At 43.8% G+C, this 27,796-nt stretch overlaps 2 protein-coding genes and 1 pseudogene across 5 annotated transcripts; 1 reads left to right on the forward strand and 2 right to left on the reverse strand.

Annotated features, from left to right (window-relative positions):
• The first annotated feature begins 116 nt into the window (after positions 1–116).
• On the forward strand, positions 117–15,444 carry LOC135508220 (dihydrolipoyllysine-residue succinyltransferase component of 2-oxoglutarate dehydrogenase complex, mitochondrial-like). 2 transcript variants are annotated; one of them, XM_064928266.1, is made up of 15 exons: positions 117–243; positions 1,412–1,445; positions 3,264–3,357; positions 3,478–3,539; positions 3,649–3,723; positions 3,836–3,891; positions 4,047–4,155; positions 4,388–4,549; positions 6,161–6,237; positions 6,436–6,533; positions 7,708–7,838; positions 11,170–11,243; positions 13,580–13,663; positions 13,746–13,913; positions 14,052–15,444. In XM_064928266.1, the coding sequence occupies exons 1-15, from the start codon at positions 181–183 to the stop codon at positions 14,184–14,186; spliced, it is 1,422 nt and encodes a 473-aa protein (XP_064784338.1). In that variant the 5' UTR covers positions 117–180; the 3' UTR covers positions 14,187–15,444. The 2 variants fall into 2 exon arrangements, with proteins under 2 accessions (XP_064784338.1, XP_064784339.1); XM_064928267.1 differs by having other exon boundaries at positions 3,318–3,357.
• Positions 15,007–24,808, reverse strand: LOC135508219 (ribosomal protein S6 kinase delta-1-like). 3 transcript variants are annotated; one of them, XM_064928263.1, is made up of 12 exons: positions 24,718–24,808; positions 23,777–23,899; positions 23,248–23,421; positions 22,352–22,476; positions 21,742–21,834; positions 21,437–21,484; positions 20,602–20,734; positions 18,848–20,365; positions 18,640–18,729; positions 18,396–18,478; positions 16,627–16,722; positions 15,007–16,474 (listed from the first exon to the last, which is right to left on the reverse strand). In XM_064928263.1, exons 3-12 carry the CDS (start codon positions 23,381–23,383, stop codon positions 16,364–16,366), a joined length of 2,433 nt encoding a protein of 810 aa, XP_064784335.1. In that variant the 5' UTR covers positions 23,384–23,421; positions 23,777–23,899; positions 24,718–24,808; the 3' UTR covers positions 15,007–16,363. The 3 variants fall into 3 exon arrangements, with proteins under 3 accessions (XP_064784335.1, XP_064784337.1, XP_064784336.1); XM_064928265.1 differs by lacking the exons at positions 23,248–23,421; positions 23,777–23,899; positions 24,718–24,808 and adding an exon at positions 22,969–23,038; XM_064928264.1 differs by lacking the exons at positions 18,396–18,478; positions 18,640–18,729 and having other exon boundaries at positions 16,388–16,474.
• Positions 24,809–25,730: 922 nt separating this feature from the next.
• On the reverse strand, positions 25,731–27,607 carry LOC135507390 (olfactomedin-4-like; annotated as a pseudogene).
• Between the last annotated feature and the right edge of the window lie 189 nt (positions 27,608–27,796).

Here is a 27,796-nt window from a genome sequence, read left to right on the forward strand (position 1 = left end):
TTATCATTGTCTGTTTGTATGCTTATTGTATGTATCCTGGTGTTTCTGAAGAAATCACAAGAAACATTTTAAAAATAGGCGGGGTTCATGACTTTGTGACTGTGGTAACTAGTGACGACCCAACTTGGCCTGCTGAAGGAGATTCCCTTCCGTGGACAGGTTTCTGTCACTTCAGCCGCCATGTTATCCCACTCCCGGCGTGTCACCCGGAATGTTAGCCGTTTTATCGCTGTCATTAGTCAGGTAAGTATTACACCATTGGCAAGCTTAAGTGTTTTCTGTGATCGCATGCGTAGATTCATCCATGCTGCTGCCAATGCTAACGTTAGCTCGCTAGCTAGAGAGCGGCGCCGCCGGTGCGATCAGGAGGCCGTGGTAGGCCTTCTTCGCATTGTCAAACCAAGGACAGCCTGACACCCTGTTTCGTTCAAACCTATTTTGAATTCTAAAGTAGTCTCCCCCATGTAGCTAACGTTAATCTGATTTGTTAGCTGACATTTTGGTTTTACGCGCTAACTTGTTCGTTAGTTAACCAGTGGTTTATTTAGCTAGCTTGTGTCTTGGAAACAATCTGAGGTCATTTGAGAGTTTTGGCTAGCACACATACCGGTAACTATTTGTGTAACGTTAATGATAAAGACTATTGTACGTGGCCTAGCAAGTTAGTTATATATATCTTGAACTATGTCATCTTTTATTGAGATTAACGTTACATTGCACATGATGTTCGAATTCCCTCTTCAAAGTTCCATCACCCCTCAATTGACTGTCCAATCTTAGTATAAGATAAACAGACCGGTTTGAAGTTGAACTTTCACACACAGGTAGCCCTCTATTCAGTCTATTTTCACTTGGTCATATTAAATTATAGTAGTATGATAATGTAGTTGACCCTATGTCTACATTGTTTCCAAGCGTTGGTTTCACTGATTGGTCCAACACACATGTTGACCTACCACTACAATGACCTTTGACTTGGGAGGTACAGAACAGTATGTACCAGTTTGACTGTCAGACTGTTCATGTGAACAAGGGTGCAACTTTAACGTTAGAAATTGGTGAGAGACATAAATTATATATTTTTTTATCCAGTCGAATTAACACTCCAAACAGCCTACGGGTCTGCTTGGAGGCGTCCGCATGGTCCTAAAGCAAACTGTTGACTCGTTTTGTGTCACATTCCAATGATAAAACTGGGGGTTTGATTTTATGCATATTCAGTCCCTTGTTTTGGAAGAGGGGAATACAGTAAGTGGCATATGATATGAGAAATCTGAGTACATCCAACTTTTTAAAACTATGTGAATTGTACTGTAAACCACCTGAACAACATCACATCAGGATATTATTTAGAATTGTTTAATAAACACTTTATATTGATAGCTAACAGGTTGCTGTTTTTTTATGACAGGGAAACAATGTATTGGCACGGCAGGCTGTGTCAGGTGAGTGTGTTTTGAAACCGCATGTACAGTGCATTTAGAAGTTTTCAGACCCCTAGACTTTTTCCAAATCTTGTTACTACAGTCTTATTCAAAAATGTATGAAATTGTTTTCCTCTCTCAATCTACCCACAATAACCCATGACAAAGCAAAAACTGATTTTTCTTTTTAAATGTTTGCAAATTTATATAAATTAAAAAGCTGAAATATGACATTTACATAACTATTCAGACCCTTTACTTAGTACTTTGTTGAAACACCTTTGGCAGCGACTACAGCCTCGAGTCTTATTGGGTATGATGTTACAAGCTTGGCAGACCTGTATTTGGGGAGTTTCTCCCATTCTTCTCTGCAGATCCTCTCAAGCTGTCGGGTTGGATGGGGAGCATTGTTGCACAGCTATTTTCAGGTCTCTCCAGAGATGTTCGATCGGGTTCAAGTCCTGGCTTTGGCTAGGCCACTCAAGGACATTGAGACTTGTCCCGAAGCCACTCCTGCGTTGTCTTGGCTGTGTGTTTAGGATCGTTGTCCTTTTGGAAGGTGAACCTTCGCCCCAATCTGAGATCCTGAGTGCTCTGGAGCAGGTTTTCATCAAGGATCTCGCTGTACTTTGCTCTGTTCATCTTTCCCTCGATCCTGACTAGTCTCCCAGTCCTTGCCGCTGAAAAACATCCCCACAGCATGATGCTGCCGCCACCTGCTTCCCCGTAGGGATGGTACCAGGTTTCCTCCAGACGTGATGCTTGGCATTCAGGCCAAAGGGTTCAGTCTTGGTTTCATCAGACAAGAGAATCTTGTTTATCATGGTCTGAGAGTCCTTGGTCTGGGTGCCTTTTGGCAAACTCCAAGCGGGCTGTCATGTGCTCTTTCCTGAGGAGTGGCTTCTGTCTGACCACTCTACAATAAAGGCCTGATTGGTGGAGTGCTGTAGAGATGGTTGTCCTTCTAGAGCTCTGTCAGAGTGACCATCGGGTTCTTGGTCACCTCCCTGACCGAGGCCCTTCTCCCCAGATTGCTCAGTTTGGCTGGGCAGCCAGCTCTAGGAAGAGTCTTGGTGGTTCCAAACTTCTTCCATTTTAAGAATGATGGAGGCCACTGTGTTCTTGGGGACCTTCAATGCTCTAGACATTTTTGGTAGCCTTCCCCAGATCTCTGCCTCGACACAATCCTCTCTACTGACAATTCCTTCGAGCTCATGGCTTGATTTTTGCTCTGGCATGCACTGTCAACTGTGGGACCTTTTTATATAGTCAGGTGTGTGCCTTTCCAAATCATATCCAATCAATTTAATTTACCCCACTTGGACTCCAATGAAGTTGTAGAAACATCAAGGATGATCAATGGAAACAGGATGCACCTGAGCTCAATTTTGAGTCTCAAGGGTCTGAATACTTATGTGAATAAGATATGTTTTTTATTTTTAATACGTTTGCAAAATAATCTACAAACCTTTTTTCTCGTTGTCATTATGGGGTAGATTGCTGGAGAAAAAAAATATTTAACCCATGGGGCGGCAGGGTAGCCTAGTGGTTAGAGCGTTGGACTAGTAACCGAAAGGTTGCAAGTTTGAATCCCCGAGCTGACAAGGTACAAATCTTTCGTTCTGCCCCTGAACAGGCAGTTAACCCACTGTTCTTAGGCCGTCATTGAAAATAAGAATTTGTTCTTAACTGACTTGCCTAGTAAAATAAAAAATAAAATAAATACATTTTAGAACAAGGCTGTAACATAACAAAATGAGGAAAAAGTCAAGGGGTCTAAATGCTTTCTGAAGGCACTGTAAATCACAGTAGTTCAACGCAGCTCTTGCCTGTATGAAGTCGTTTTAGATTCTGCACGAGAAGGGAGTGATTTACTGTTGTCATCTGCTCTAGGACTGTCAGCTAGCCGTAGTGTCACAGTCAACAACCCAGCGTAAGTATTATCAATGCACCATTGACCTCCGTCTTCTCATTAGAGCATGGCTTCACCTGTGTTTTAGCCTCGTTATGTGCAGTTGCACTTTTTATATTGACACTTTTTTTTAATCTGTAGGAAATGCGGAGCCAGGTCCAGTGTCTTCCAAATCAGATACTTCAAGACGTCTTCAGCTTGCAGTATGTATCGGCTTCGACTCTTCTCCCTTTTTTTGACCCTTGTGATCTAAGCAGTAATGTGTATAATACTACAGGAGTTGTATGGAGTCAACTTTGTGTATTCTTCTAGGGAATGAAGTCATCACAGTAAAGACACCTGCGTTTGCGGAGTCAGTCACAGAGGGGGATGTGAGGTGGGAGAAAGGTAAAGTAACTTCGGCTTATTTTATTTGTGTCTGTTCTTTGTGCTCATTTAGATGTCGGTTGCAGCCGGGTAGATATTTCTCTGTTAGCTAAATGTAACCTTCTCCTTGCAGCGGTTGGTGACTCTGTCAAAGAGGATGAGGTGGTTTGTGAGATTGAGACGGACAAGGTACCGCTCTGGGAGTCTATTGTTCTTTTGAAATGCCATTTTTACAACCTCCTTATATATTAATAGACTAATACGGTTGACTGTTTTTTGTTAATAACAGATACATGGATAGTTTGTATCATGCATGGTCTGCAATGGTTTGTCTTGCTCCACAGACATCAGTGCAGGTGCCGTCTCCTGCTGCTGGGGTGATTGAGGAGCTACTGGTCCCTGATGGGGAGAAGGTCGAGGGAGGACAGGCTCTCTTCAAACTCCGGAAAGGAGGTCAGTACCATTGAGTTTACCACGTGTATCGTCGGCACATCCTCCACTGTTCTGACCTGATTGTGGCATGTTAATGTTGGAGGACCCAATAAAAAAAGTCTAAATTCCACCAATTCAAGACACATGGTAGATGTTGTTTATAGAGGTATTAGATCATATTTAGCTACACTGCAAACACATTGTCTAGTGTTAATCTTGCCTGATGCACATTTTTATAACATTCTTTCTGCAGCTGTTGCTGCCCAAGCTGCAGAGGCCCCAGCAGCAGTAGCAGCTCCTCCACCCCCTGCTGCTGCCACACCTCCATCCTTTGCTGCCTCTGCGGTGGGCCCCATCCCCACCACAATGCCCCCCGTGCCACCCGTGCCAGGAGCTGCCATCTCTGCCACACCAGGTTAATCAATCAATCACATTCATGTATAAAGCCATTTTTACATCAGCAGATGTTAAAGTGCTTATACAGAAACCCAGCCTAAAACCACAAAGAGTAAGCAATACAGATGTAGAAGCACGTTTGCTAGGAAAAACTCCCTAGAAAGGCAGAAACCTAGAGAGGAACCAGGCTCTGAGGGGTGGCCAGTCCTCTTCTGGCTGTGCCGGGTGGATATTATAAGAGTACATGTCCGTTAAGGCCAGATCATTCTTCAAGATGTTCAAACATTGTTAAGAGGAGAGAAAAGAGAACAAGAGGAGAATTAGAGGGAGCATACTTGCATTCACACAGGACACCAGATAAGACAGGATAATTACGCCAGATAGCACAGACCCTAGCCCCCCCGCACAGACTATTGCAGCGTAGATACAGGAGACTGAGACAGAGGGGGTCTGTAGACATTGTGGCCCCGTCTGACTGGGCCAACCAGGCAGGATATAACCTCACCCACTTTGCCAAAGCACAGCCCCCACATCACTATTGGACTATCAGCAGACCACCAAATTACTACCCTGAGACAAGGCTGAGTATAGGCCACAAAAATATCCCCCACCGCACGAGCCCAAGGGGCCCAAAACATGATAGGAAAATCAGGTCATAGGACCGACTGAAGAGCTGATTCTTCAGTACAGACTTAAAGTTTGAGACTGAGTCTGTATCTCTCAGATAGGCAGATAATTTAATAAAAATGGAGCTCTATAGGAGAAAACCCTGCCTCCAGCTGCTTGCTTAGATATTCCAGGGACAATAAGGAGGCCTGTGTCTTGTGATCGCCGTAGCATACCTTGTAGTTATGTACGGCAGGACCAAATCAGAGAGATTGGTAGGAGCAAGTCCATGTAATGCTTTGGAGGTTTGCAGTGAAACCTTGAAATCAGCCCTAGCCTTAACAGGAAGCCAGTGTAGAGAGGCTAGCACTGGAGTAATATGATCACATTTTTTGGTTCTCGTCAAGATTCTAGCAGTCATATTTAGCACTAACTGAAATATATTTAGTGCTTTATCTGGGTAGCCTGAGAGTAGAGCATTGCAGTAGTCTAACCTAGAAGTGACAAAAGCATGGAATAGCTTTTATTTGCACAAAAAGTTTCAGATTTTTGCAATGTTGTGAAGATGGGGAAAAAAGCAGCCCTTGAAAAATTATTGAAATGTTTGCCAAATGATAGATCAGTGTCCAGAGTAACTTTGTGGTCCTTCACTGTTTTATTTGAGATGACTGATCAAAACAATGAATATTGATGGTTGTACAAACAGCAGATCTCTTTGTTTCCTGGGACCTAGAACGAGAATCTCTGTATTGGCAAGGTTTTTAAAAGTAAAACAATTCCCACCATCCATTTCCTTATGTCTGAAACACAGGCCTACAAGGTAGGCAATTTTGGGGCTTAGTCTGTCAACCGGCCACTCAGTGGACTCAATGTCATGAGAGGTATTTAGCCTGACCTGTGTGCACTGTTGATTATGGAAATTGAATAAATCACAGCCCTTGCCTGTTGACAGTGACAATTGCTAATGGCTAAATGGAGGTGGCGAGGTACTAACAGCTCCTGTTCCCCTGTCTGTCTGACACAGTTTCAGCCATCAAACCCACTGCTGCCCCAGCCGCTGTTGCAGATGGAAGGGGGATACCAGCCAGGACAGAGCACAGGGTGAGGGATCATAATCACGAAATAATGCAGTAAAGCACCCATGTTATTCACAATAGCTCAGACTGGAGGTGGAGTTGGTAGAGTAAGCAAAAAAAAAAAAATCAACTATCTGCTGTTGTGGCATTGTTTTACATTTTTTCTTCAGAGAAAATATTTTGAGAAATTCTTAAAATATTGTTTCTATTTTTTGTATCTCAGGTGAAGATGAACCGTATGCGTCTGAGAATCGCCCAGAGACTGAAGGAAGCCCAGAACACCTGCGCTATGTTGACAACATTTAATGAGGTCGACATGAGGTAGGCAATAACAGAATGGGTTGCCCTATATCCCTATTAACATTATTAGATAGGAAGTCCTTCTTAAGGGAGATGATTACACAACCACCACATTTTTAACATTAGCAATACACTTTCCGTGAAACAGATGCACTTATATTAATGTATACATTTTATATTAGGGATTATGTTATCTGGAAATTTAAATCCTGTATCTAAAATAAATGTCTGGATAAAGTAAGGTCAAAAGTAAAGAAATGCTATACTTCTCTATGTTATTCAAGCTGAGGCCATACAGACAATGGTTATAGATTGGATCTGCTCAACAGGAAAACATTTTTGCAACCTGATCCCCTCTTAAACGATGGAATGTAAATATTTGGTCCTAATGTTGGTGAAAACAAAGATAAGATTTGTTAAAACGGGGGCTTTATTAATTTACAAGGAAATGTTAGTGCTCATGTTTGCCCCCCTGTGCTGAAGATGACACTTTGAGGATTTCTTTTCTGTGTAAATGTGGGGTGTCAGCTTTCAGCTATTCAGGGGTTTCTGTGCATCTTAATTGAATTGGCATTGATGATCTGGAGGAAGACTTCCAGGCCTGGGCTCATCTGGAGCCGAAGGAGCAGCCAGAGCAGGAGGCCAGAGCATCTACTGGGGCCCACAGAGACCTGCGCTCTGAGTGGACGAGCTGCCTCAACCGATATGGGCTTTTATGACAGGCCAATAAGATTTAGAGGGTTTGGAAAGTGAAGATTTTTATCGCTTCTTCTCTCCTTTCTCGGAGAGTGCGTGTCTTGGGAGGGGCTAATGCCGTTAGTGGAGAAACCCTAGAGTTTAAACCGGGTTAGAGACAGGAAAACAAACAATTAAAAAGTGAGATATAAGAGTCCTTTTTCATCATACAGAAGAGAAATGAGCAATGGTGTAACATTAGCAGCCCAGTGTCAATGGCACTCAATCACCATGACCTGGAGAAGCAGAACTTTGACTGAAAAATATGTATTGGTTTTTAAGATTGGTTGAAAAGATTGAGAGAGTAGTGCATGTTTGTGCTGTCAATCAATATCAGAGATGTCTATGAAAAATGTATTTTAGTATGTTCAATTACGTAACATTTTCCTGAAAATAAGTACATATACTGGGTGTTGGTTAGGACAGCAGCATTCTGACTTGGTCTAGTTTCTGTCCATAGCAACATCAGTGAGATGAGGAAAGCCTACAAAGACACTTTCCTGAAGAAACACAACATCAAGCTGGGCTTCATGTCTGCATTTGTCAAGGCTTCAGCATACGCTCTGATGGACCAACCTTCCGTCAACGGAGGTATGCTCTCCTTTACCCAAAGTCACATCCATCTGAATAAGGCAAAAAAGAAGAAGTTTAGCCTCTTTCATAGACAACCTTCAGAACCACAGTGCACCCATGTACTCCACCAAGGCCTCTCTGGCCTATTTAAACTAACCATAACCAAGTAGGTTTGATCTTCACTGCTAACCCATTAGTATCTAAACTTGTCTGTGGGTTTCCCTACCCACAGACAGAAAAAACACTATATGCTTCAAGGAAGTGAATCATAGAAGCTAAATCCATTTTTAAAGTTCATTGGTTAACCTCTTAAATGTAATGGCAAAATGTTAGATTTTCGCCTAAATAGATATACCCAAAAGTAACTGCTATTCATGTGTAATTACATGATTCTGACATGCAAACATTAGGAAAGAAGACATCTGGGAGATTGTGAGGAAATGATCAGAAGATAGGAGTTACATAGTTCAGAATTCACAAGCTCAAGCACACACAATCTTTTTTTTATGTTGAAAGTCATATTTCATTGACTATTTAATTCATATGTGCGTTATTGATCCCCAGAGCTGGAAACATATCAGATTGCTTCCACAACATGTGCTCACTATCAGGGGGGAAATGGGATTGATAGACCTAACAACTAGAAATGGGCAGATATTTTAGTAAGTGGTGTCAGGTGTGGTCATGGGACGTTTCCGAGTGTCTTTTACCCCACCAGACATGCCACCAGGGGTCTTTTCACAGTCCCCAAATCCAGAACAAATTCAAGAAAACATTTGGTATTATATAGAGCCATTGTTGCGTGGCACTCTGTTCCATCTCATATTGCTCAAATAAACAGCAAACCTGGTTTCAAAAAACAGAAAGCAACACCTCACGGCACAACACCTCTCCCCTATTTGTTCTAGATAGCCTACATATCAATGCATACACACAAACTAAGTGTGCCTTTTTAAAACCTTTCCGTAGTTCTGTTCTTGTCTATTAATGTTCTTTCTGTATTATGTGTGGAAGAAAGAGTAGAGCTTTTGCGATAGGAGATCCCAATAAAATACCAAACCTCTCCAAAGTGGCATATGCCTGCAAATGAGATAAATCCAGTGCTATAACATATATTTGCAATCCCTAAATGTTATTTGTTCAGTATAAAAACACAATTTCTACCACATCAACCTCACTCCAACATTGTGGTGGTAAGGGGTATCCAGGGTACATTCAAGTGTCTTTTCAACCTCTCCAAAGTGTCTGAATATGGTAATTGCACTGTTTTTGCACCCTGGATGTGCCTAGAGCCTGTTCACTATAGAAACGATATTTCTACAACATCAACCTCTCTCAAACATTGTGGTGGTGTCGGGAGACATCATACAGGAGGTATCCAAGTGTTGTTGTTTGTTTTGCCTGAATGTTTAGCCTTGGCATATCCAATGTATTGGTCCCACATACAAATTAACTGTTTAATAAAACAATATAAAAGCAACAGATACACATACAAAAAATATAAAAATGTCTTATCAAACAAACTTTCTTACACCTGCATCCTTCACTAAAAAAGGTTTAAAATAAAAATAGAAATAAGCTGAACTATTTACAAATGGTGTTTGTTTTATATCCCAGTTGTAGATGATTAGATTTCACTTTCAGCACAGCTTGTGCATGTCGTGATAGTCTTTGAAGCAGTCCCTCTCTGCCAGGAAACAAAAAATGAACTGGCATTTTGGACAGGAGATCTGGCATTTCCCTCCTCGCTGTGTTTTGCTTGCAGTTCTTCCTTTTTTCTTTTGGCATGTGTGTTGGATAGTGGCGCTCACCTTGAGTGGGGGGTCTTGTGATGGTTGCGAGGTTGCTTTGGGCCTCCAATTCAGCCATTTCCATCACCAGCTGCTCTCAGAAGGCCAACTGGGAGAAAGAGGAGCTTGACCTTTTGCTTTGGCCATCTGCTTGTGGAGAAAGAAAGCATTTACTGTAGCAATGTCCACAAAATGGTAAAAAAAATAGTATTATACCACTTTTTGGTCTTGTGGAGGGCGGGGTAGTAAGCTTGGTAGTAGCCTATCAGAGCATCAGATAGGTCGACACCCCCCATGCTGGCATTGTAGTCCTTCACAGGAATAGGGACATTCTTCCCTTTTCACCCTCCTTGAGACATGGCTGTTATTGAATGCCTTATGCTGTGTGGTGAGCAAGGTTACTTCCCTAGTGTCCTTCCATTTCACAAAAAGCAGCTTGTTTCAACGTATGGTCCCATTCTCCACTGTCTTTGTCATGTCGTTTACCTTGGTCTTGGGGAAACTGATTCTGTTAGGGGCTTGTGGCAACATTCGTCCTATTTTCTTTTACAAGCGGTCAATGAAAAGTGGATGTAGAACCATCAGACGGGGTGATTGACATACCAGTGGGGGGTGAAGACCTTGACTGGCAGGGGCGCTTGCTGGGGAAAGGTGGCTCCCAAATGTCATCATCCAAATAAAATAAAGATATATATTGTTGTAAGGCACAAATAATTGCAGTTTACAGTAATGTTGTTTTGTACATTTTGTCAAGTAAATACACAGCCTAAACTTTCTGTACAGTGAAGCACACACACAATGCAAACAGTAACATTTTGGAGACAAAGGCAGAGGTGAGAACCACAAAGCAACAATAGCCATGAGAGTTTAGTGGCCTCTCCAAAGTTACAAGGATGAAACTTAGAACAGCATACAGTGAACTAATATGAAACATAGACAATAACTACTTTGGAATTATATAAGATGAATTGACTTGTTACATAGGCCTATGTCAACTAAATCCAGTGCACAAAAAGCAGACTACTTATAAAAAACATAATACATATAGTAAATCTATTAGAAAGTCATGAAAATAATTTATTTCCTTACAGATCTAAAAGTGGATCCAATCCTTCTAGAAAGCAATCTTCATCGGCCGTGTCAAAAAATACTCGTTGTCCAAATCGCTCCCCTAATCTGAGTCCGACCAGTATTTTATTCAAAGCTTCTATGCCGGTATACTTATTCAGAGCTGCTGCCTTTTTTAGCTTCCTGCTCAATATTCTTAGTTTTTACCCCCCCCTTGAGAACAAATTTTATGCTAAAGGGATGGAATCTGTTTACAATGTAATGTAGCGTGCTCGGTGTGTCTCGTCTCTGAGATTGGTAGCAATAGTTCGCATTACGGATAAAAGGTTCTAGACCAGGGGTGGGCAAACCTTTTTGCTTGAGGGCCACATCGGGATTTTGAATTTTATCGGAGGGCTGGATTTTATAGGGACTATAAAGGGACTTTACATTTAAGAGGTTAATACAGTATTTAAACTTTGAAAACCTATTTTCATAACTTCTCTTTTTAGTAATTGATGACACCACCAAAGAGGTTGTGTACAGGGACTACGTGGACATCAGTGTGGCTGTAGCAACACCAAAGGTAATGCCGATGGTTGGATACTCACTGTTAACACATTCACAACAGGGCTAGTGCAGCTGAAGTCGGAAGTTTACATACACTTAGGTTGGAGTCATTAACTCATTTTTCAACTACTACACAAATTTCTTGTTAATGAACTATAGTTTTGGCAAGTCGGTTAGGAAATCTACTTTGTGCATGACACAAGTAGTTTTTCCAACAACTGTTTACAGATTTCACTTAACTCACTGTATCACAATTCCAGTGGATCAGAAGTTTACATACACTAAGTTGACTATGCCTTTAAACAGCTTGGAAAATTCCAGAAAATTGTGTTGACTTTAAAAGATTCTGATAGGCTAATTGACATCATTTCAGTCAATTGGAGGTGTACTTGTGGATGTATTTCAAGGCCGACCTTCAAACTCAGTGCCTCTTTTCTTGACATCATGGGAAAATCAAAAGAAATCAGCCAAGACCTCAGAAAAAATTATTGTAGACCTTCACAAGTCTGGTTCATCCATGGGTGCAATTTCCAAACGCCTGAAGGTACCACGTTCATCTTTCTGAACAATAGTCCAAGTATAAACACCATGGGACCACGCAGCCGGCATACCGCTCAGGAAGGTACCACGTTCATCTTTCTGAACAATAGTCCAAGTATAAACACCATGGGACCACACAGCCGTCATACCGCTCAGGAAGGTGCCACGTTCATCTTTCTGAACAATAGTCCAAGTATAAACACCATGGGACCACGCAGCCGTCATACCGCTCAGGAAGGTACCACGTTCATCTTTCTGAACAATAGTCCAAGTATAAACACCATGGGACCACGCAGCCGTCATACCGCTCAGGAAGGTACCACGTTCATCTTTCTGAACAATAGTCCAAGTATAAACACCATGGGACCACGCAGCCGTCATACCGCAATAGTCCAGGAAGGTGCCACGTTCATCTTTCTGAACAATAGTCCAAGTATAAACACCATGGGACCACGCAGCCGTCATACCGCTCAGGAAGGTGCCACGTTCATCTTTCTGAACAATAGTCCAAGTATAAACACCATGGGACCACGCAGCCGTCATACCGCTCAGGAAGGAGACACGTTCATCTTTCTGAACAATAGTCCAAGTTATAACACCATGGGACCACGCAGCCGTCATACCGCTCAGGAAGGTACCACGTTCATCTTTCTGAACAATAGTCCAAGTATAAACACCATGGGACCACGCAGCCGTCATACCGCTCAGGAAGGTGCCACGTTCATCTTTCTGAACAATAGTCCAAGTATAAACACCATGGGACCACGCAGCCGTCATACCGCTCAGGAAGGAGACACGTTCATCTTTCTGAACAATAGTCCAAGTTATAACACCATGGGACCACGCAGCCGTCATACCGCTCAGGAAGGAGACGCGTTCTGTTTCCTAGAGATGAACATACTTTGGTGCGAAAAGTGCACATCAATCCCAGAACAACAGCAAAGGACCTTGTGAAGATGCTGGAGGAAACCAGTACAAAAGTATCTATATCCACAGTAAAACAAGTCCTATCGATATAACCTGAAAGGCCGCTCAGCAATGAAGAAGCCACTGCTCCAAAACCGCCATAAAAAAGCTAGACTATGGTTTGCAACTGCACATGGGGACAAAGACTATACTTTTTGGAGAAATGTCCTCTGGTCTGATGAAACAAAACTAAAACTGTTTGGCCATAATGGCCATCATTATGTTTGGAGGAAAACGGGGGATGCTTGCAAGCCGAGGAACACCATTCCAACCGTGAAGCACGGGGGTGGCAGCATCATGTTGTGGGGATGCTTTGCTGCAGGAGGGACTGGTGCATTTCACAAAATAGATGGCATCATGAGGGAGGACAATTACGTGGATATATTGAAGCAACATCTCAAGACATCAGTCAGGAATTTAATGCTTGGTCACAAATGGGTCTTCCAAATGAACAATAACTCCAAGCATACTTCCAAAGTTGTGGCAAAATGGATTAAGGACATCAAAGTCAAGGTATTGGAGTGGCCATCACAAAGCCCTGACCTCAATCCTATAGAAAATTAGTGTACCAAATACTAATTGAGTGTATGTAAACTTCTTACCCACTGGGAATATGATGAAATAAATAAAAGCTGAAATAAATCACTCTACTATTATTCTGACATTTCACATTCTTAAAATAGTGGTGATCCTAACTGACCTAAGACAGGGACCTTTTACTAAGATTAAATGTCAGGAATTGTGAAAAACTGAGTTTAAATGTATTTAGCTAAGGTGTATGTAAACTTCCGACTTCAACTGTGTTCATGAACCGAAGCTCTGAATCTCATTCGTCCTGTCTCCCAGGGCCTGGTGGTGCCTGTGATCCGTGGGGTGGAGGGAATGAACTTCGCTGACATCGAGAAGACCATCAACGAGCTGGGGGAGAAAGTAGGATGACAAGGATATGTGCTGTTTCGCTGTACTATATTTTTTGACTGTTGTGCATTTTCTAAGTTGATGTTGTTTGCAGGCCCGTAAGAATGAGCTGGCCGTGGAAGACATGGATGGCGGCACCTTCACCATCAGCAACGGTGGCGTATTTGGATCAATGTTTGGCACACCTATCATCAACCCTCCGCAGTCTGCCATCCTTGGCATGCATGGCATCTTCGACAGGCCAGTGGCCATCGGGGGCAAGGTGGGTGTTGGCTCTGTTCTGTAGACTTTGAATTATTCCATATAAATAGACTCACATCTCAGGAGACCCCCTTATCAGATGTGGTATAGCGACAGGAAGCAGGATTTGTTTGTCTCTGAAGCTCCTCCTCTGCTGCAGGTGGAGATCCGCCCCATGATGTACGTGGCTCTGACATATGACCATCGGCTCATCGATGGCAGAGAGGCAGTCACCTTCCTGCGTAAGATCAAGGCAGTGGTAGAAGACCCCAGAGTGCTGCTCCTGGACTTGTGAGCCAGCCTCTCGGCAGTCACAACAAGCCACCCTTCACACACAGTGGCTATACCCTTCCTTCTGATGATGTTTATTGTTGAATAACTAGACAAAGTGATACTTGAAAAGAGCATTGGACTTATTGCATGGCCTGAAATGATGAAAGAATTTATGCTAAATGTTCTATATGTCTGGGGCAGGGGTTTCACTAAAACGGGTCTCTGGAGATGGTGAGGGTGTTGTACAACGCACAGCACCATTTGCCATTTTCTACCTACAATAAATATTTGTCAAATAATTGTAATATAAATGACCAAAAAAAAATTAGTTATGTATTGTTCATTTATTTTTTTTCTGAGAAAAGAACAATTGCAGTCCATCATAAGATGGACTGCAAACAGTAAACACTATAGCCAAAGATGTGGTACATGGGACAGGATTTTATCCGTTGTTACACTGAAATCACAGTGGGTCCTTAAAGCATTTAAAAAAAATCTGATTCACACACACCCTAAGAAAAGTATCTTTATGTTGTGTAAAGAAAAAAAGATTTAACAAAATCTTAACTATCCTTTTTGTTGTCTACTGTTTACAAAAACAATTGCCTTTTTTACAGAATGCTCTCAAAATGACTGACAATAATTCAGAAACCAGGTGGCTGGTATGGTTTAAAATAGCTATCGCCAGGGCTTGGTAGCTAAAAGAAATAGAGATGTTTGAAAGACGCATGCCAGTGGCCACATCACAAGTCCGTTTTAATTTCTCATGCAGTCAGTGGATAGACTGAGTTGTGGTAAATGTTTAGTTATGAAGGCTATGTACAGATGACCAAGCAAAAATATGAGGCTTTGCTTCTTTTTTATTAACCTCAAAGTATTTGACAATGGAAAAATGTTTCATGCTTGGTTTATAAGGATGATATTCATGGATTCACTGAACAAAAATATAAACGCACCATGCAAGAATTTACAGAGTTACAGTTCACTCTTTACCCCTACCTACATGTACAAATTACCTCGAATAACCTGTATCCCCGCACGTTGACTCGGTACCCCCTGTATATAGCCTCGTTATTGTAACTTTTTATTACATTTCTTACTTTGGTAATTTTTTCTTATTTCTTGAACTGCATTGTTGGTTAAGGGCTTTAAGTAAGCATTTCACTGTAAGGTGTACCTACACCTGTTGTATTCAGCGCAAATGATGTGACAAATAACATTTGATATAAGGAAATAAATTCAGCATCTGGTGTGTCCACCATTTGCCTCATGCAGCACAATACGTCTCCTTCACACAGAGCTCTCGATTCTGCAAACCCACAGTTTCCTCGTGTGGCTACTCAGACGATTCCGCAGGTGAAGAAGAATGTGTAGGTCCTGAACTGGTGTGGTTACACGTGGTTGTGAGGCTGGCTGGTTGCACTGCAAAGTTCTCTAAAATGACGTTGGAGGCGGCTTACGGAAGAGAAATTAACATTACATTACTCTAGCAACAGCTCTCAGACTTCCTGCAGTCAGCATGGTAATTGCACGCTCCCTCAAAACTTGTGGCATTAGTGTTGTGTGACCACACATTTTAGAGTAGCCTTTTATTGTCCCCAGCACAAGGTGCACCTGTGTAATGATCATGCTGTTTAATCAGCTTCTTGATATACCACACCTGTCAGGTGGATGGATTATCTTGGCAAAGGAGAAATGCTCACTAACAGGAATGTAAAAAAAAACGAACAAAAGTTGAGAGAAATACATGTGTGTATGGAACATTTCTGGGGTCTTATTTCAGCTTATGAAACATGGGACCAACACTTTGTTGCGTTTATATTTTTGTTCAGTATATTAACAGAAATATTGCTTGTCATTTTTATGACAGAAGTACCCCAAAAGTCAGCTGATAAAGAGTACACTTTAAACTTTAAAACATCTTGCCCTACCATATGTCAAAAGGACAGGTGAGGTTTACACTAGCCTCTATCATTCAAACATGGAGGTTGGTTGTTGCAGGGTTGACATGTTAGCTGTGTGTCTGCTGCTCTGAATTATACTTCTAATCAATCTATCATCTTTCTTTGGGAAGTAAGATGCTCAGGATGTAGCACCAGAGCTGGGGCTTCAACTATTTTAGCCACAAGGGGGCAGTGGCTGCCCAGAACAGTTCAGGCTGCATTTAGGCCAGAGACACACAGGTAGTCTGTTGGCATGTTAACTTGACAGTGCTTTCCAGGAGACACCATTGAAGAAGGGGTGACACTTGATGTCACTCACACCACCGCCTCCAGAGCCCAAACGATAACCAGCATCAAACTGCAGCAGCTGTGGAACATGTAATTGTCACTCATTCAGAAATAAATGAGTTTGTACAATGTTTATGGCTCTGTGTTTCTGTGGTAGCAGGCTAGAGTTGATATGTTTGCGGTAGCTAAAGTACAGGTCACATGGGTGTGTAAGGGGGATGCAGTTCTAACCTCAGTGAGCAGGGAGGCGGCTGCAGTACTCAGCTGCTCTGGGATCAGGAGCTGGGTGTGAGAATGCACCCCGGCTGGGTGGAACTGCCACAGGGGCTGGAGGCACAGGCATACAGTTTCATTAAACAACCATGCCTTGATAATGGTACCAACCATGGGAGGAACTTTGGTTTTAGAACTGGGGGGCACATATACACTGCTCAAGAAAATAAGGGGAACACTAAAATAACACATCCTAGATCTGAATTAATGAAATATTCTTATTAAATACTTTTTTCTTTACATAGTTGAATGTGCTGACAAAATCATCAATGGAAATCAAATTTATCAACCCATGGAGGTCTGGATTTGGAGTCACACTCAAAATTAAAGTGGAAAACCACACTAAAGGCTGATCCAACTTTGATGTAATATCCTTAAAACAAGACAAAATGAGGCTCGGTAGTGTGTGTTGCCTCCACGTGCCTGTATGACCTCCCTACAACGCCTGGGCATGCTCCTGATGAGGTGGCGGACGGTCTCCTGAGGGATCTCCTCCCAGACCTGGACTAAAGCATCCGCCAACTCCTGGACAGTCTGTGGTGCAACGTGGCGTTGGTGGATGGAGCGAGACATGATGTCCCAGATGTGCTCAATTGGATTCAGGTCTGGGGAACGGGCGGGCCAGTCCATAGCATCAATGCCTTCCTCTTGCAGGAACTGCTGACACACTCCAGCCACATGAGGTCTAGTATTGTCTTGCATTAGGAGGAACCCAGGGCCAACCGCATCAGCATTTGGTCTCACAAGGGGTCTGAAGATCTCATCTCGGTACCTAATGGCAGTCATGCTGCCTCTGGCGAGCACATGGAGGGCTGTGCGGCCCCCCAAAGAAATGTCACCCCACACCATGAGTGACCCACCGCCAAACCGGTCATGCTGGAGGATGTTGCAGACAGCAGAACGTTCTCCACGGCATCTCCAGACTGTCACGTCTGTCACATGTGCTCAGTGTGAACCTACTTTCATCTGTGAAGAGCACAGGGCGCCAGTGGCGAATTTGCAAATCTTGGTGTTCTCTGGCAAATGCCAAACGTCCTGCACGGTGTTGGGCTGTAAGCACAACCCCCACCCGTGGACGTCGGGCCCTCATACCACCCTCGTGGAGTCTGTTTCTGACCGTTTGAGCAGAGACATGCACATTTGTGGCCTGCTGGAGGTATTTTTGCAGGGCTCTGGCAGTGCTCCTCCTGCTCCTCCTTGCACAAAGGCGGAGGTAGCGGTCCTGCTGCTGGGTTGTTGCCCTCCTATGGCCTCCTCCACGTCTCCTGATGTACTGGACTGTCTCCTGGTAGCGCCTCCATGCTCTGGACACTACTCTGACAGACACAGCAAACCTTCTAGCCACAGCTCGCATTGATGTGCCATCCTGGATGAGCTGCACTACCTGAGCCACTTGTGTGGGTTGTAGACTCCGTCTCATGCTACCACTAGAGTGAAAGCACCGCCAGCATTCAAAAGTGACCAAAACATCAGCCAGGAAGCATAGGAACTGAGAAGTGGTCTGTGGTTATCACCTGCAGAACCACTCCTTTATTGGGGGTGTCATGCAATTTCAGAACGTTGGGAGGGGAACATGTCCCCAGTGAAAGTTGCATCCCTGGTACCAACAACAGATATACATTATCAACAGGCCCAGTAGGCAGCAGTGTCAATATATACAGGTTTGGATTTACTACAGCACAGGGAAAGAAACAGATAGAGACCATGGAAAATAGAGTGTTGTTTACCATTCCAGTAAGAAGTTCAATCAGCAATGCCCCCAGACTCCACCAGTCACAAGCCTCTGTGATTTTGGACACACCTCCAATCTCTGTTGGCCAACAACAGAATTTGTTCTTTACAGATTTATTGTTGGATCAAGCTAAATGTCTGATTCTTACCACAAGATCACACTTTATATCTAGGGTATGAACCATATGTGTCACGGTTGTAACATGTGACTGAAGTTTATTGAATAAACAGTGTTTTCACCTGGGGCACAGTACATCTGGTCCATAGCTTTAGAGTTGATTTCTGACTGAACTTCACTCCACTGGCCAAAGAATGTCAGGCAGACCTTTCCTAGTGAGAAACATCAAATTATGTCACAATCAAAGTTATTTGGGTTTTCAAGACTCCATGCCAAAAACAGACCAACAATGACACCCCTTACCAAGTTAAAGTGATTTAGGTGACTAACCATTACTCGTGAGCAGGATATTCTTTGGGTTGAGGTCTCGGCACACCACACCTTGCTGGTGAAGACTTTCCAGGGCCAGGAGAATCTGAGCCCCCAACAGACGCACCTCTGCCTCAGGCAGCCCCCAGCTACTTTGCCTGGCCCTGTCTCTCCCTCTGGAGGCCTTGGCTGGGAACTTGGGTAGGTGGCACCAGCCATCCACCTCAATGATTTGATCCTCATCCTGTCCATCCGATTCCTCTGACTTCAGGAAAGCATCCATGTCCCCCTTCCGGCACTGTGGGGAGGCCCCTGTGTGGTCAGGGGTGTTGGGGTAACATAGTGATCCTTTCTCTCGGGGGAGGTCCTTACTCACAGGGCTCAGCAGCTCCCAGCCCTCCTCCACCTCCTCCCCTGGCTCTCTGCCAGGAGGCCCCACCTGATACTTCACTCCTGTGAGGGCCAGAGAAGTGCCTGGCTGGGTACCCAGCTGTGTCCCAGTACTGTGACAGTGAGGGACTGAGGGGGGGTGAGAGTTCCCTGAGGATGTCCTCATGAGCTTAAGCTTGTCTACTATAGAGGGACACACAGCTCTGCCAGGCTGGGGAGTCTCTGTGTCCCTGGTTACTGAATTCACCATGCTCTCCTCAATGTGATGGTTTACCTTCTCCTTCCCTCTACCCTGGTGTGTGTCTGTCACCATGCTCACAGTGTTCTCAAGTTCTCTACCTGAAACACTGTCTCGGTGAGAGCCATTGGAGGTCAAAGTTGCTCTCTCACTAACCTGACTTTGATTATGGAGGGGTAATTGCAATGTATTGGGAACGTAACTTTTCTGTGAATATAAACTGATAGTAGGATTCTTGAAGTTCACTGTTGACCCTGTACCACCAGAAGAGGTCTGAGTTGTTTGAGGTACAGATTTACCTGCAGCTATATCTGAGTCAGTACAAGTCCCTGCATAGGGGGCTGGACTTTCACAGTTACGAGTCAGATCAGCCTTCCACACAATGTTGAAATTCAAACTGGATTTTATTTTTTCTGTTCCAGTGGCCTTGCTTGAGGGCTCAGAGGTGACATCAGGGGCCTGATCGATACACGGATGACCACAGAGAGCAGGTTTGTCCTGAGTTTTAGAGTGCAAACACTGACTGAGTCCTGCTGGATGGATATGGGGCCTGGTGTCTGACCTAGATAAGGAGGGCTGTGTCGCCGGAGTGTGTGGCGCTGCAGACCTGGAGTTGTTCTGCAGGCAGCCTGTCTCCTCGCAGTAGGAGTGGGTCCTACAGCTTTCTAGACGATGCTGAGCCTCGAGCCAGAATGCCGGGGAGTCTGTGTCTGAACTCTCCTCATTCTCCGTCTCCAGGAGAGAGGTTTTCTCTGTGCCCCCTCTGTCATTCTGCTGGTAGTCTGAGCTGATGGTAGGTGAGGTGTAGCTGTTCTTCAGTTTGATCCTGTGCTGGCTGGGACTGGAGCATTCTGGGTGCTCTTTGGCTCGGTCGTTCCTGACCTTGTGAAGTTTAGAGAAAAGCTTCCCACCTACAGATCATAGAATAGTCAACACATCAGACAATAGTTGTTTTTCTTCATTTGAATTCAGCTATCTTTTCTACTCTCTATGGCATCCTTGACCCAAAATGGCTGAAAAGTGCAGACATCAGCAAAAAATGAAAACTGTTGGTCCACTTGCCTTTGCATGGCTATAGTCTAGATAAGAGCATCAGCTAAATCTCCCATACTGCAGGGCTGGCAGGCAGAGCCTGTGTTCAGCTCACCTTGAACATGCTCCAGATGCAGGTACACAGCATCCTCACTGACATAGTACCTCAGCAGCTTCACCATGAAGGGGACGCCCTGGGGGATGATAGTGGGCTGGCCCCGGCTCTCCCAGCTCGACTTGGGCAGGCTCTGTGACGACACAGCTCAACAGATCAACACACATATTACTATGCTGTTATTACCTTTGTCAAAATACAACTTATCACTACTGTACTACACATTATTTTCAGGCTAGTCTTAATAAGTCTATTGTTAATTGATCGAAAAACAAATCTTTCTACAAAAGTTGGCCCTACCAGTGCCTAGAAAGCATTTTTTCTGAGACCTACACCGTAGCCAACCCTGCAACAGTATGTTCCAATAGCAACTCTCTGGTTACAGAGATGGGTGGTGCATTTGCACTAAGAGGGTCAAAGTAGAGGGCTTTTAGCCAGATCAATGGGAAGGATACTCATGGAGACAAGGCTGATAATATTCCTATCAACTGGGCTGCCTGGCTGGCTGGCAGGGATCCAGACAGTACAACAGCCATCTGTGCACTGGATATGCATCTACACAGATAGACATTTTACATTTAGCAGAAACTCTTATCCAGAGCAACTTGTAGGAGTAATTAGGGGTTAGTGCTTGCTCAAGGGCACAAAGACAGATTTTCCACCAAGTCGGCTTGGGGATTCAAACCAGCAACCTTTCAGTTACTGGCCCAACGCTCTCAACCACTAGGCTACCTGCACTGCTAGATAGCTGCACGACATGTGCACTCTGTCATTCTGCCCTGCCGCCCTCCCCCCTGACATACTGTATTGGCAGTGCTGAGGCATAAGTACTTACTTTAACAACAAAGTTCTCCTTGGTAATCAGGCTTTGGACAATCAAGACCTTGGGGAGAAGACATACATTTTATGTTAGTTTAAATAGAGCTGATAATAAATTGAGTAGTATGTTAGTAGATGGTTATGACCGTTTTGGGACAAGTTCATATTTGGAAAGGTAAGCATCATGGTTCACTGGATCTATAAACCATGGTTAATAAAGGGTTAACTACAGCCAGGATGTCTGTTCAAGAGATTATCATCAGCTGGAACAAACAGTTCATGTATACTGGTTGAGAGCAGTGAGTGTAAAAACCTCCCTACCTTATCGATGATCCCCACCACTTTACACATCTCCAGATCCTCCACTGGGGAGCTCAGGTGTCTGATTGGCCGGAATCTCAGACTACTGTAACCCTGGTGATAAAAAGAGATTACTGCACAGATGTCAGCAATGTGGACACGTGTTTGTGTTGAATTCACATCTGAAAGTGCTTCTACACTGGGATTAGTTACAATCTTAGGACATATATTAGAATGTTACATAAGAGAGAGGGGAAGTGAGAGCGCCCAGCGGCCCAGTGCGAGCCACCCTGGCAGATCGTGTAACAGAGGGGATGTTGTGCTGCTCTGTAGCCAACCTCCAGAGACTGTTAGCAGCACAGACTGGTTGCTCTGAAGATGTGACTCAGACTTTCCCAGAAGGAAATGATTCAGAGAGGTGGACATATAAATAGCATGTCAACCAGCTCTTCAACAAACAGACTAGACATAAGAATCAATACAGGACTGAAAAGCTGGAAAATGAGTACCCAGTATCATTGAGTAACACAGATGGTCAGAACAGGTTGATTACCATTCATAAGATGTGCACAGTAGTATGGCATGTTAATCGTGTCGAAGGAGGGTTTACTGTAAAAAGTCATCTTCTTACCCCTAAGTGAGAGTTCCCCTTTCCCAGGTTGTCCTGCAGGTGGGAGATAAAGATTTCCTCGGCCCTCTTCAGATACTGAGTAGTCTTCCTCTTCACTGCCTCCCGGCGCTCCTTGTTAGGGTCCACTGGAAGACAGACCAACCTCAGATTTCTCTCCTCCTCACACAGAGAGAGGCTGAAACCTCACTTCACTAAACTGAAATCAACTCACAGGGATTGACATTAAGGGTTGCCCTATTGCCCGGGGCAAGTGAACTGAGCAGTTGCGCAACTTGAGCCTGCTCTGAGGTTGCCCTATTGGCCAGGTGATAAAAAGAAGAAAAAGTAAAACAACCAAACTGTAAAGAATTCCAGTAGCCTGAAACGGATCTTTCTCATTCCTCAACATTGTTTATCCTAAGTGAATTTATGGCATTTATGCCAGTCAGAGAAGCTGATTCTGCTCTTAATTGTATTTTTTACTGAACTACCGAATTCAAAGAATTCCAGTCCTGCAAGTGATCATAATCTGCGGGCAACCAAAGAAAATACTCCTGACTTGCCGTATGGGCAAGTGCCTTTCAGACTTTAATGTCAATCCCTGACTCATATAATTCAAAAGCTTCTGTTTTACCTACCTCACTAAAACAGCAGAGGAAAGAGAGCAGAGTCAAATTCAGCATGCTTTATCAGTATGGAAATCTCTCCTCTGACTTTGGCTTTCTGAATTCCTGTTTTTCATAGCAATTATTGAATTCTGCTTTTCAATGGATGAATCATGGACCGACAAATCCACATGTTCCTGTTTCATACCATGTGACTTGTTCTCACTGTGTTGACGAGCTGATCTACTCAATATCACCTTAACCAGAACCCTGCATGTTAACAGAATGCAGTACAGTAGATTACCACTGTACCTTGAACTCCATTGAGCAGCAGGTCAACCCCGTTCTTGTAGTAGCTGAAGGCAGCCTCATAGTCTTCACTGACCTCCCTGTCCAGAGCCATGCGGATCTGCTTGGCTGCCTCCACCAGGTAGTCTCTCTTGGCCATGGCTGTCCTGGCTCGACCCTGTGGAGGTCCAGATGGGCCTAGCAGCCGCACAACAGACCCGGTTAAAGGAGTGTACAGTATGTAAATCACACTGATCTGTATGTTCTAGGAGGGATCATAACATGACAAGCCACTACTAAGACTTTGCTAAGAATAATCCCTATGCTGGCGGTGAATGATTGATCAAATCTTCAGAGGTGGTAACTGCCGAAAACCAAGAGTCAATATTTCCCCAGGGCTACAGTAAATCCCTTATCTAGTCACCTGTCTGAGAAAAACATGACAGCAAAGCACGAGACAGAGAGTAATGTGATCAATAACAGACTGTTTCTGTTTCTCTCCCCTTCTCCATGCTAGCGTCAGATCATAAACTTGTGGAGTAAGTTGTCTCACATTTGCTCCCTGGTCCTATCAGCAGTGGGACTCATCACTGGCAGCAGTCAGTCGGCTCACTGGGGGGTTATCCTCCTCCACTTGAAGGTTAAAGTCTTTGTTGACGAGCATGACGATACGAACCTGGGTAATCAAGAGAGTTTGGTTCAACTTCAGCAGAGCACAGGAAGTGATTGAGTGTGCTGCTCCTGTATTATTGGTGATGAATGAACAGACACTGTCAGTGCTGCCGGGGTGGCCGAGGATCGAACGATGACTCAGAGTGCTTAACTGCCTGATGTCCACTCACTCATGTCAGACTAAATACATATAGGAAAGCTGTGGGCAGATCCCTGTTGTCAGGGGACTTATAAATGTGAATGTATTCCAATCGGAGAAGCTCTTAGAATACCACAAATGTGCACTATGAAAATGTGCTGATGCCTTATACAGTACCATTGTGACATGGGGTTAGCGTTGTATACACACCCACACACATACACTCATTATCATCCCTCATACAGTCTGAGGAGGGGAAGTCAAGCCAAGTAGCACTGCAGCACCCTAGTGTGTCGTTGAGAATCCACACAGCAATAACATGCAGTCAGCCTCCTGCAGTATTTCCATGATACATGCACTGACATCCTTGATACCAATGACAAACACATCATGTGATAATAGAGACAAGATTCACAATGGAATAATCACATTTGTTTGTCTCGAATGGATAATTGCTTGCATCACACACACATCATGGTCGCCACACGACAGACAGGGATGCTATAGCATAGAATAAGCCACTGTCATGAAACACAGCCATCTGCAGTCTCTCTTGACCCTCCCTCACACTGCTATTTAAGCATCTCTGATCTGGCCCTCCTTAGAGGGGGAGGCAGGCTAGATAGATCTAGAAATCAGTGCTGCTACACACACACAAACACCACTACATATATTCTACCTACCTGATGTGATCAGAGCATGCCCTGGACCCACCGCTCCAGTAGCAGCCTGCGTCCTCAGCAGCCTCCCTCCCTTCACGGACCTCAGGAAAAGGAGGAGAGAGCTCAGCGAGGCTGCCTATTGGCTTGCGATGATGTCACTAAGGGTACCATTAGCCACAAGGCCTTCACTTCCCCTCTCATCCTGACAGATGCAAGATTTAAAAAGACAGTGCTATTTTTGTCGTGCTGTGTCTCCAAACCTCTTTTTTAATTTCAGATAGATTTTGCAATATGTTACAGTATGCTATAGTGTAATTTTGTATGAAAATGTGAATGAGTCAATGGATTTGTACAACAATTACCTGAAACCGTATGAATAAAATAATGTGCCTGGTTCATTGTTGTATATGCAGTGGGTGGCTGCTATGTGGGCTCACCCTGCCTGGTTAGTCTAATCAGCTCTGACTTGGTCCTCAGTACCAGTGGGAGCCAGCTTCTCACTGGAGCACAAAGAACAAACCCAGGGGAGGGCTTGCTTACAGAGGAGCCGGGTGGAAGCTCCAGCCTGAGCCAAAGGAGGGGAGGAAAGGACAGGCCCAGCCCATCAGCCCTAAGCTAGGGTGGGAGGGGTCTGATATCATACTGGGGATGAGTCATATTGAGGTGCTAATTATACGGATTGACTCAAATTCAACTGAAAATTAAGGGGTGGGATACTGCACCCCAATACTCTTTCTCATTGGACTGCCTATGTAATGGGAGGGAATCTGACACAGTGGCTGGGTATTTTTAGTAATGATAATAATGCACATTTTATTTTTCAATCCAATTTCAAATGAACCAAAATGGAGCACATACAGTTATTTCAATGCTTCAGTTTGATTTTATTTCAGGAATTCAAGAGACATGATTGTAGAATGCATGTCAATGCATCAGGCAAAGTAATGAATATGTATCTATTCAGCAAAGCCCCATGCTGTCAGAAAGACACATCAGTCTCATCAATCAAGATACGATTAGACCAGAGGGGGAATCTAGTCTTTGATAAACTTGACACTATAGGACACATAGTAGCCCTTGTTGTACATGTAGATTTTCTGATCAATAGGGTTGTAGTGCAGGTTTAAATAGTCATCCTGGAACTTCTCAAATGGAATGCGGAGGTAGTTCTCCTGCTCGGTTTTGGTGTCATAGGAGTAGAATATCTCCTCAGCGTGAATGTCGACTGGTCTAGTAGCATAGAGAACACCACACACTATGAAGGTATTACCTACCAATGATTTGTACACACCGGTACCCCATACATCCTCTATACCAAATTCATCCTCGTTTACTTTGGCAATGACCATTTTACGGCTGAGAAATCCATGTTCTGATTGGCTGAGAAACTGTATGAGAACGTTGCACTGGCCTTTTCAATTACTCTGTAGTCATATTTGGATGTGGTCAAATTCAGTTTAGCCATGCTGAATGGGCTGTTTTTCTGGTAATACAGGGTGTTACCATGAACAATGTAATTGTTGCCAGTACCCTGCCATCCATTTGGTAAGGTATGTTGTTTAAATGAATTCCTTAAAACCAGATTTTGATAGTTGGAATAAAGATAAAATGTATTCACTGAGGCACTGCTATAGGCACCATACCAATACATTGATTCAAAGCCACGATTGGGTTTTCAGTCTTGCCCCCACCCCCCAAATCTGTAGCCTGCATTCAAGTTTGCATTCAGTTGGCTGACCACTGGCTTCCCTACACTGGCGATGCCTTTGTGGTTGCAGGAGCCTGGGGGGAAATATAAATAGCTATTAATAATATGTATTACAAACAAATCCACAAACTACTGCTTTGATGTAATGATACAATATGTCAACAATGCTACCATAACAGAGGCTCCTTACCAATATCTGGGTTTATGCCCTCCTCTTGGTTCTTCTGGCACTCCTCCAGCTTCTTCTGCAGTTTTCCAAACTCAATATGGATCTCCTCCAGGTTACTCTTGTCTTGGCTCTCCAACTGGTTCACAGTCAGACTCATGTTGCAAATCTATGGATGCATGTGTACAAAGGACAAATAAGTATTTAGTTCCACACAGTAACATTCTTCTTGCTCCTGCATCATATTGCCTGTCACTTATTTATTATGCCACTGCCAGTCATTAATAGATATATTTGTCTATCGGAATGACTATCACACAGCTGTGTCACCAACAATTCAAACTCTCTCAGCTCGATCCTGAGAAGCTCGAAGTCCAGTCGGATGTACTGGTCAGGGCCGCTCTCCACAATCTCAGCTCTCATAGTCAGGTTCCTCAGCTCAGCCAAAACGATCACCAGCTTTCCCATGGAACTGTCCAGCTGCAAGAGAGACACAGGTAGTAGTCCTGGTGTAAGATATCTAGTAGGCTATACTGTGAATGAGGTCTCAGTTAAATATACACATGCATCTCCTCCGAGGTTTACAAGACGTTCCATTTACTGGAGTAGGCAACGTTTAACATCACTTTAAAACCTGGTGTGTAAATGCAATATGATTGTAATCCTGTTCAGGGGGCTTACACCTCATGGTGTTCATTATACCCTGATGAAGACAGCTTGGCTGTCGAAACGTTGGTATTAAATTTTTGCATCTGAGCTCCAAGAGTGTGCGGCTCTCTTTTATTTTTATTTTCAAGTTTCTACTCCGCTAGCCAGCACCTCGTCTTTATAGGTGTGCGTTTCTTTTTCTTCTAGACCGTTCAGTACAGTACCTTATTTATCTGGATTCCCACTTCCAGCATTAGATCCTTGGTGACTTGCTGCATGTGTTCCACACGGTCGGCAGGGAAGGTGGTGTCAGGTAGAAACACATGACAAAGGCATTTCCCCGACTCCCCTACAGATGCAGTCACATTGCCAGAGTCCCAGTCCTCCATTGGCTGGAGGAAAATACAAGATCAGAGTAAACTTCACAGTGGTACTTCACAATGGTAGTAAACTGGCAGTCTATTTGGAAGTATCTCTAGCTGTTAAGTTTTAGTGGAAGGAGAAAATGAAAGTCCCTTACCAGCCAAGGCAAAGGAAAGTCAGGAGCAGTAGAAATGGAGCCATCTTGTCTCAAGTGT

This window comes from Oncorhynchus masou, chromosome 21, assembly GCF_036934945.1.
Source record: "Oncorhynchus masou masou isolate Uvic2021 chromosome 21, UVic_Omas_1.1, whole genome shotgun sequence".
In the NCBI taxonomy this organism is placed as follows: Eukaryota; Metazoa; Chordata; class Actinopteri; order Salmoniformes; family Salmonidae; genus Oncorhynchus; species Oncorhynchus masou.

Excerpts from the sequence above, each read along its gene's own strand:
- LOC135508220 (XM_064928266.1), top strand. The coding sequence starts at position 181 with ATGTTATCCCACTCCCGGCGTGTCACCCGGAATGTTAGCCGTTTTATC. Across the intron at positions 3,892-4,046 it reads GTGAGATTGAGACGGACAAG|ACATCAGTGCAGGTGCCGTC; the intron begins GTACCGCTCTGG and ends CTTGCTCCACAG. Across the intron at positions 13,914-14,051 it reads CAGTGGCCATCGGGGGCAAG|GTGGAGATCCGCCCCATGAT; the intron begins GTGGGTGTTGGC and ends CCTCTGCTGCAG.
- LOC135508219 (XM_064928263.1), bottom strand. The coding sequence starts at position 23,383 with ATGGCCAAGAGAGACTACCTGGTGGAGGCAGCCAAGCAGATCCGCATG. Across the intron at positions 20,735-21,436 it reads AGGAGAACTTTGTTGTTAAA|AGCCTGCCCAAGTCGAGCTG; the intron begins GTAAGTACTTAT and ends GTGTCGTCACAG. Across the intron at positions 18,730-18,847 it reads TATCCTGCTCACGAGTAATG|GAAAGGTCTGCCTGACATTC; the intron begins GTTAGTCACCTA and ends GTTTCTCACTAG.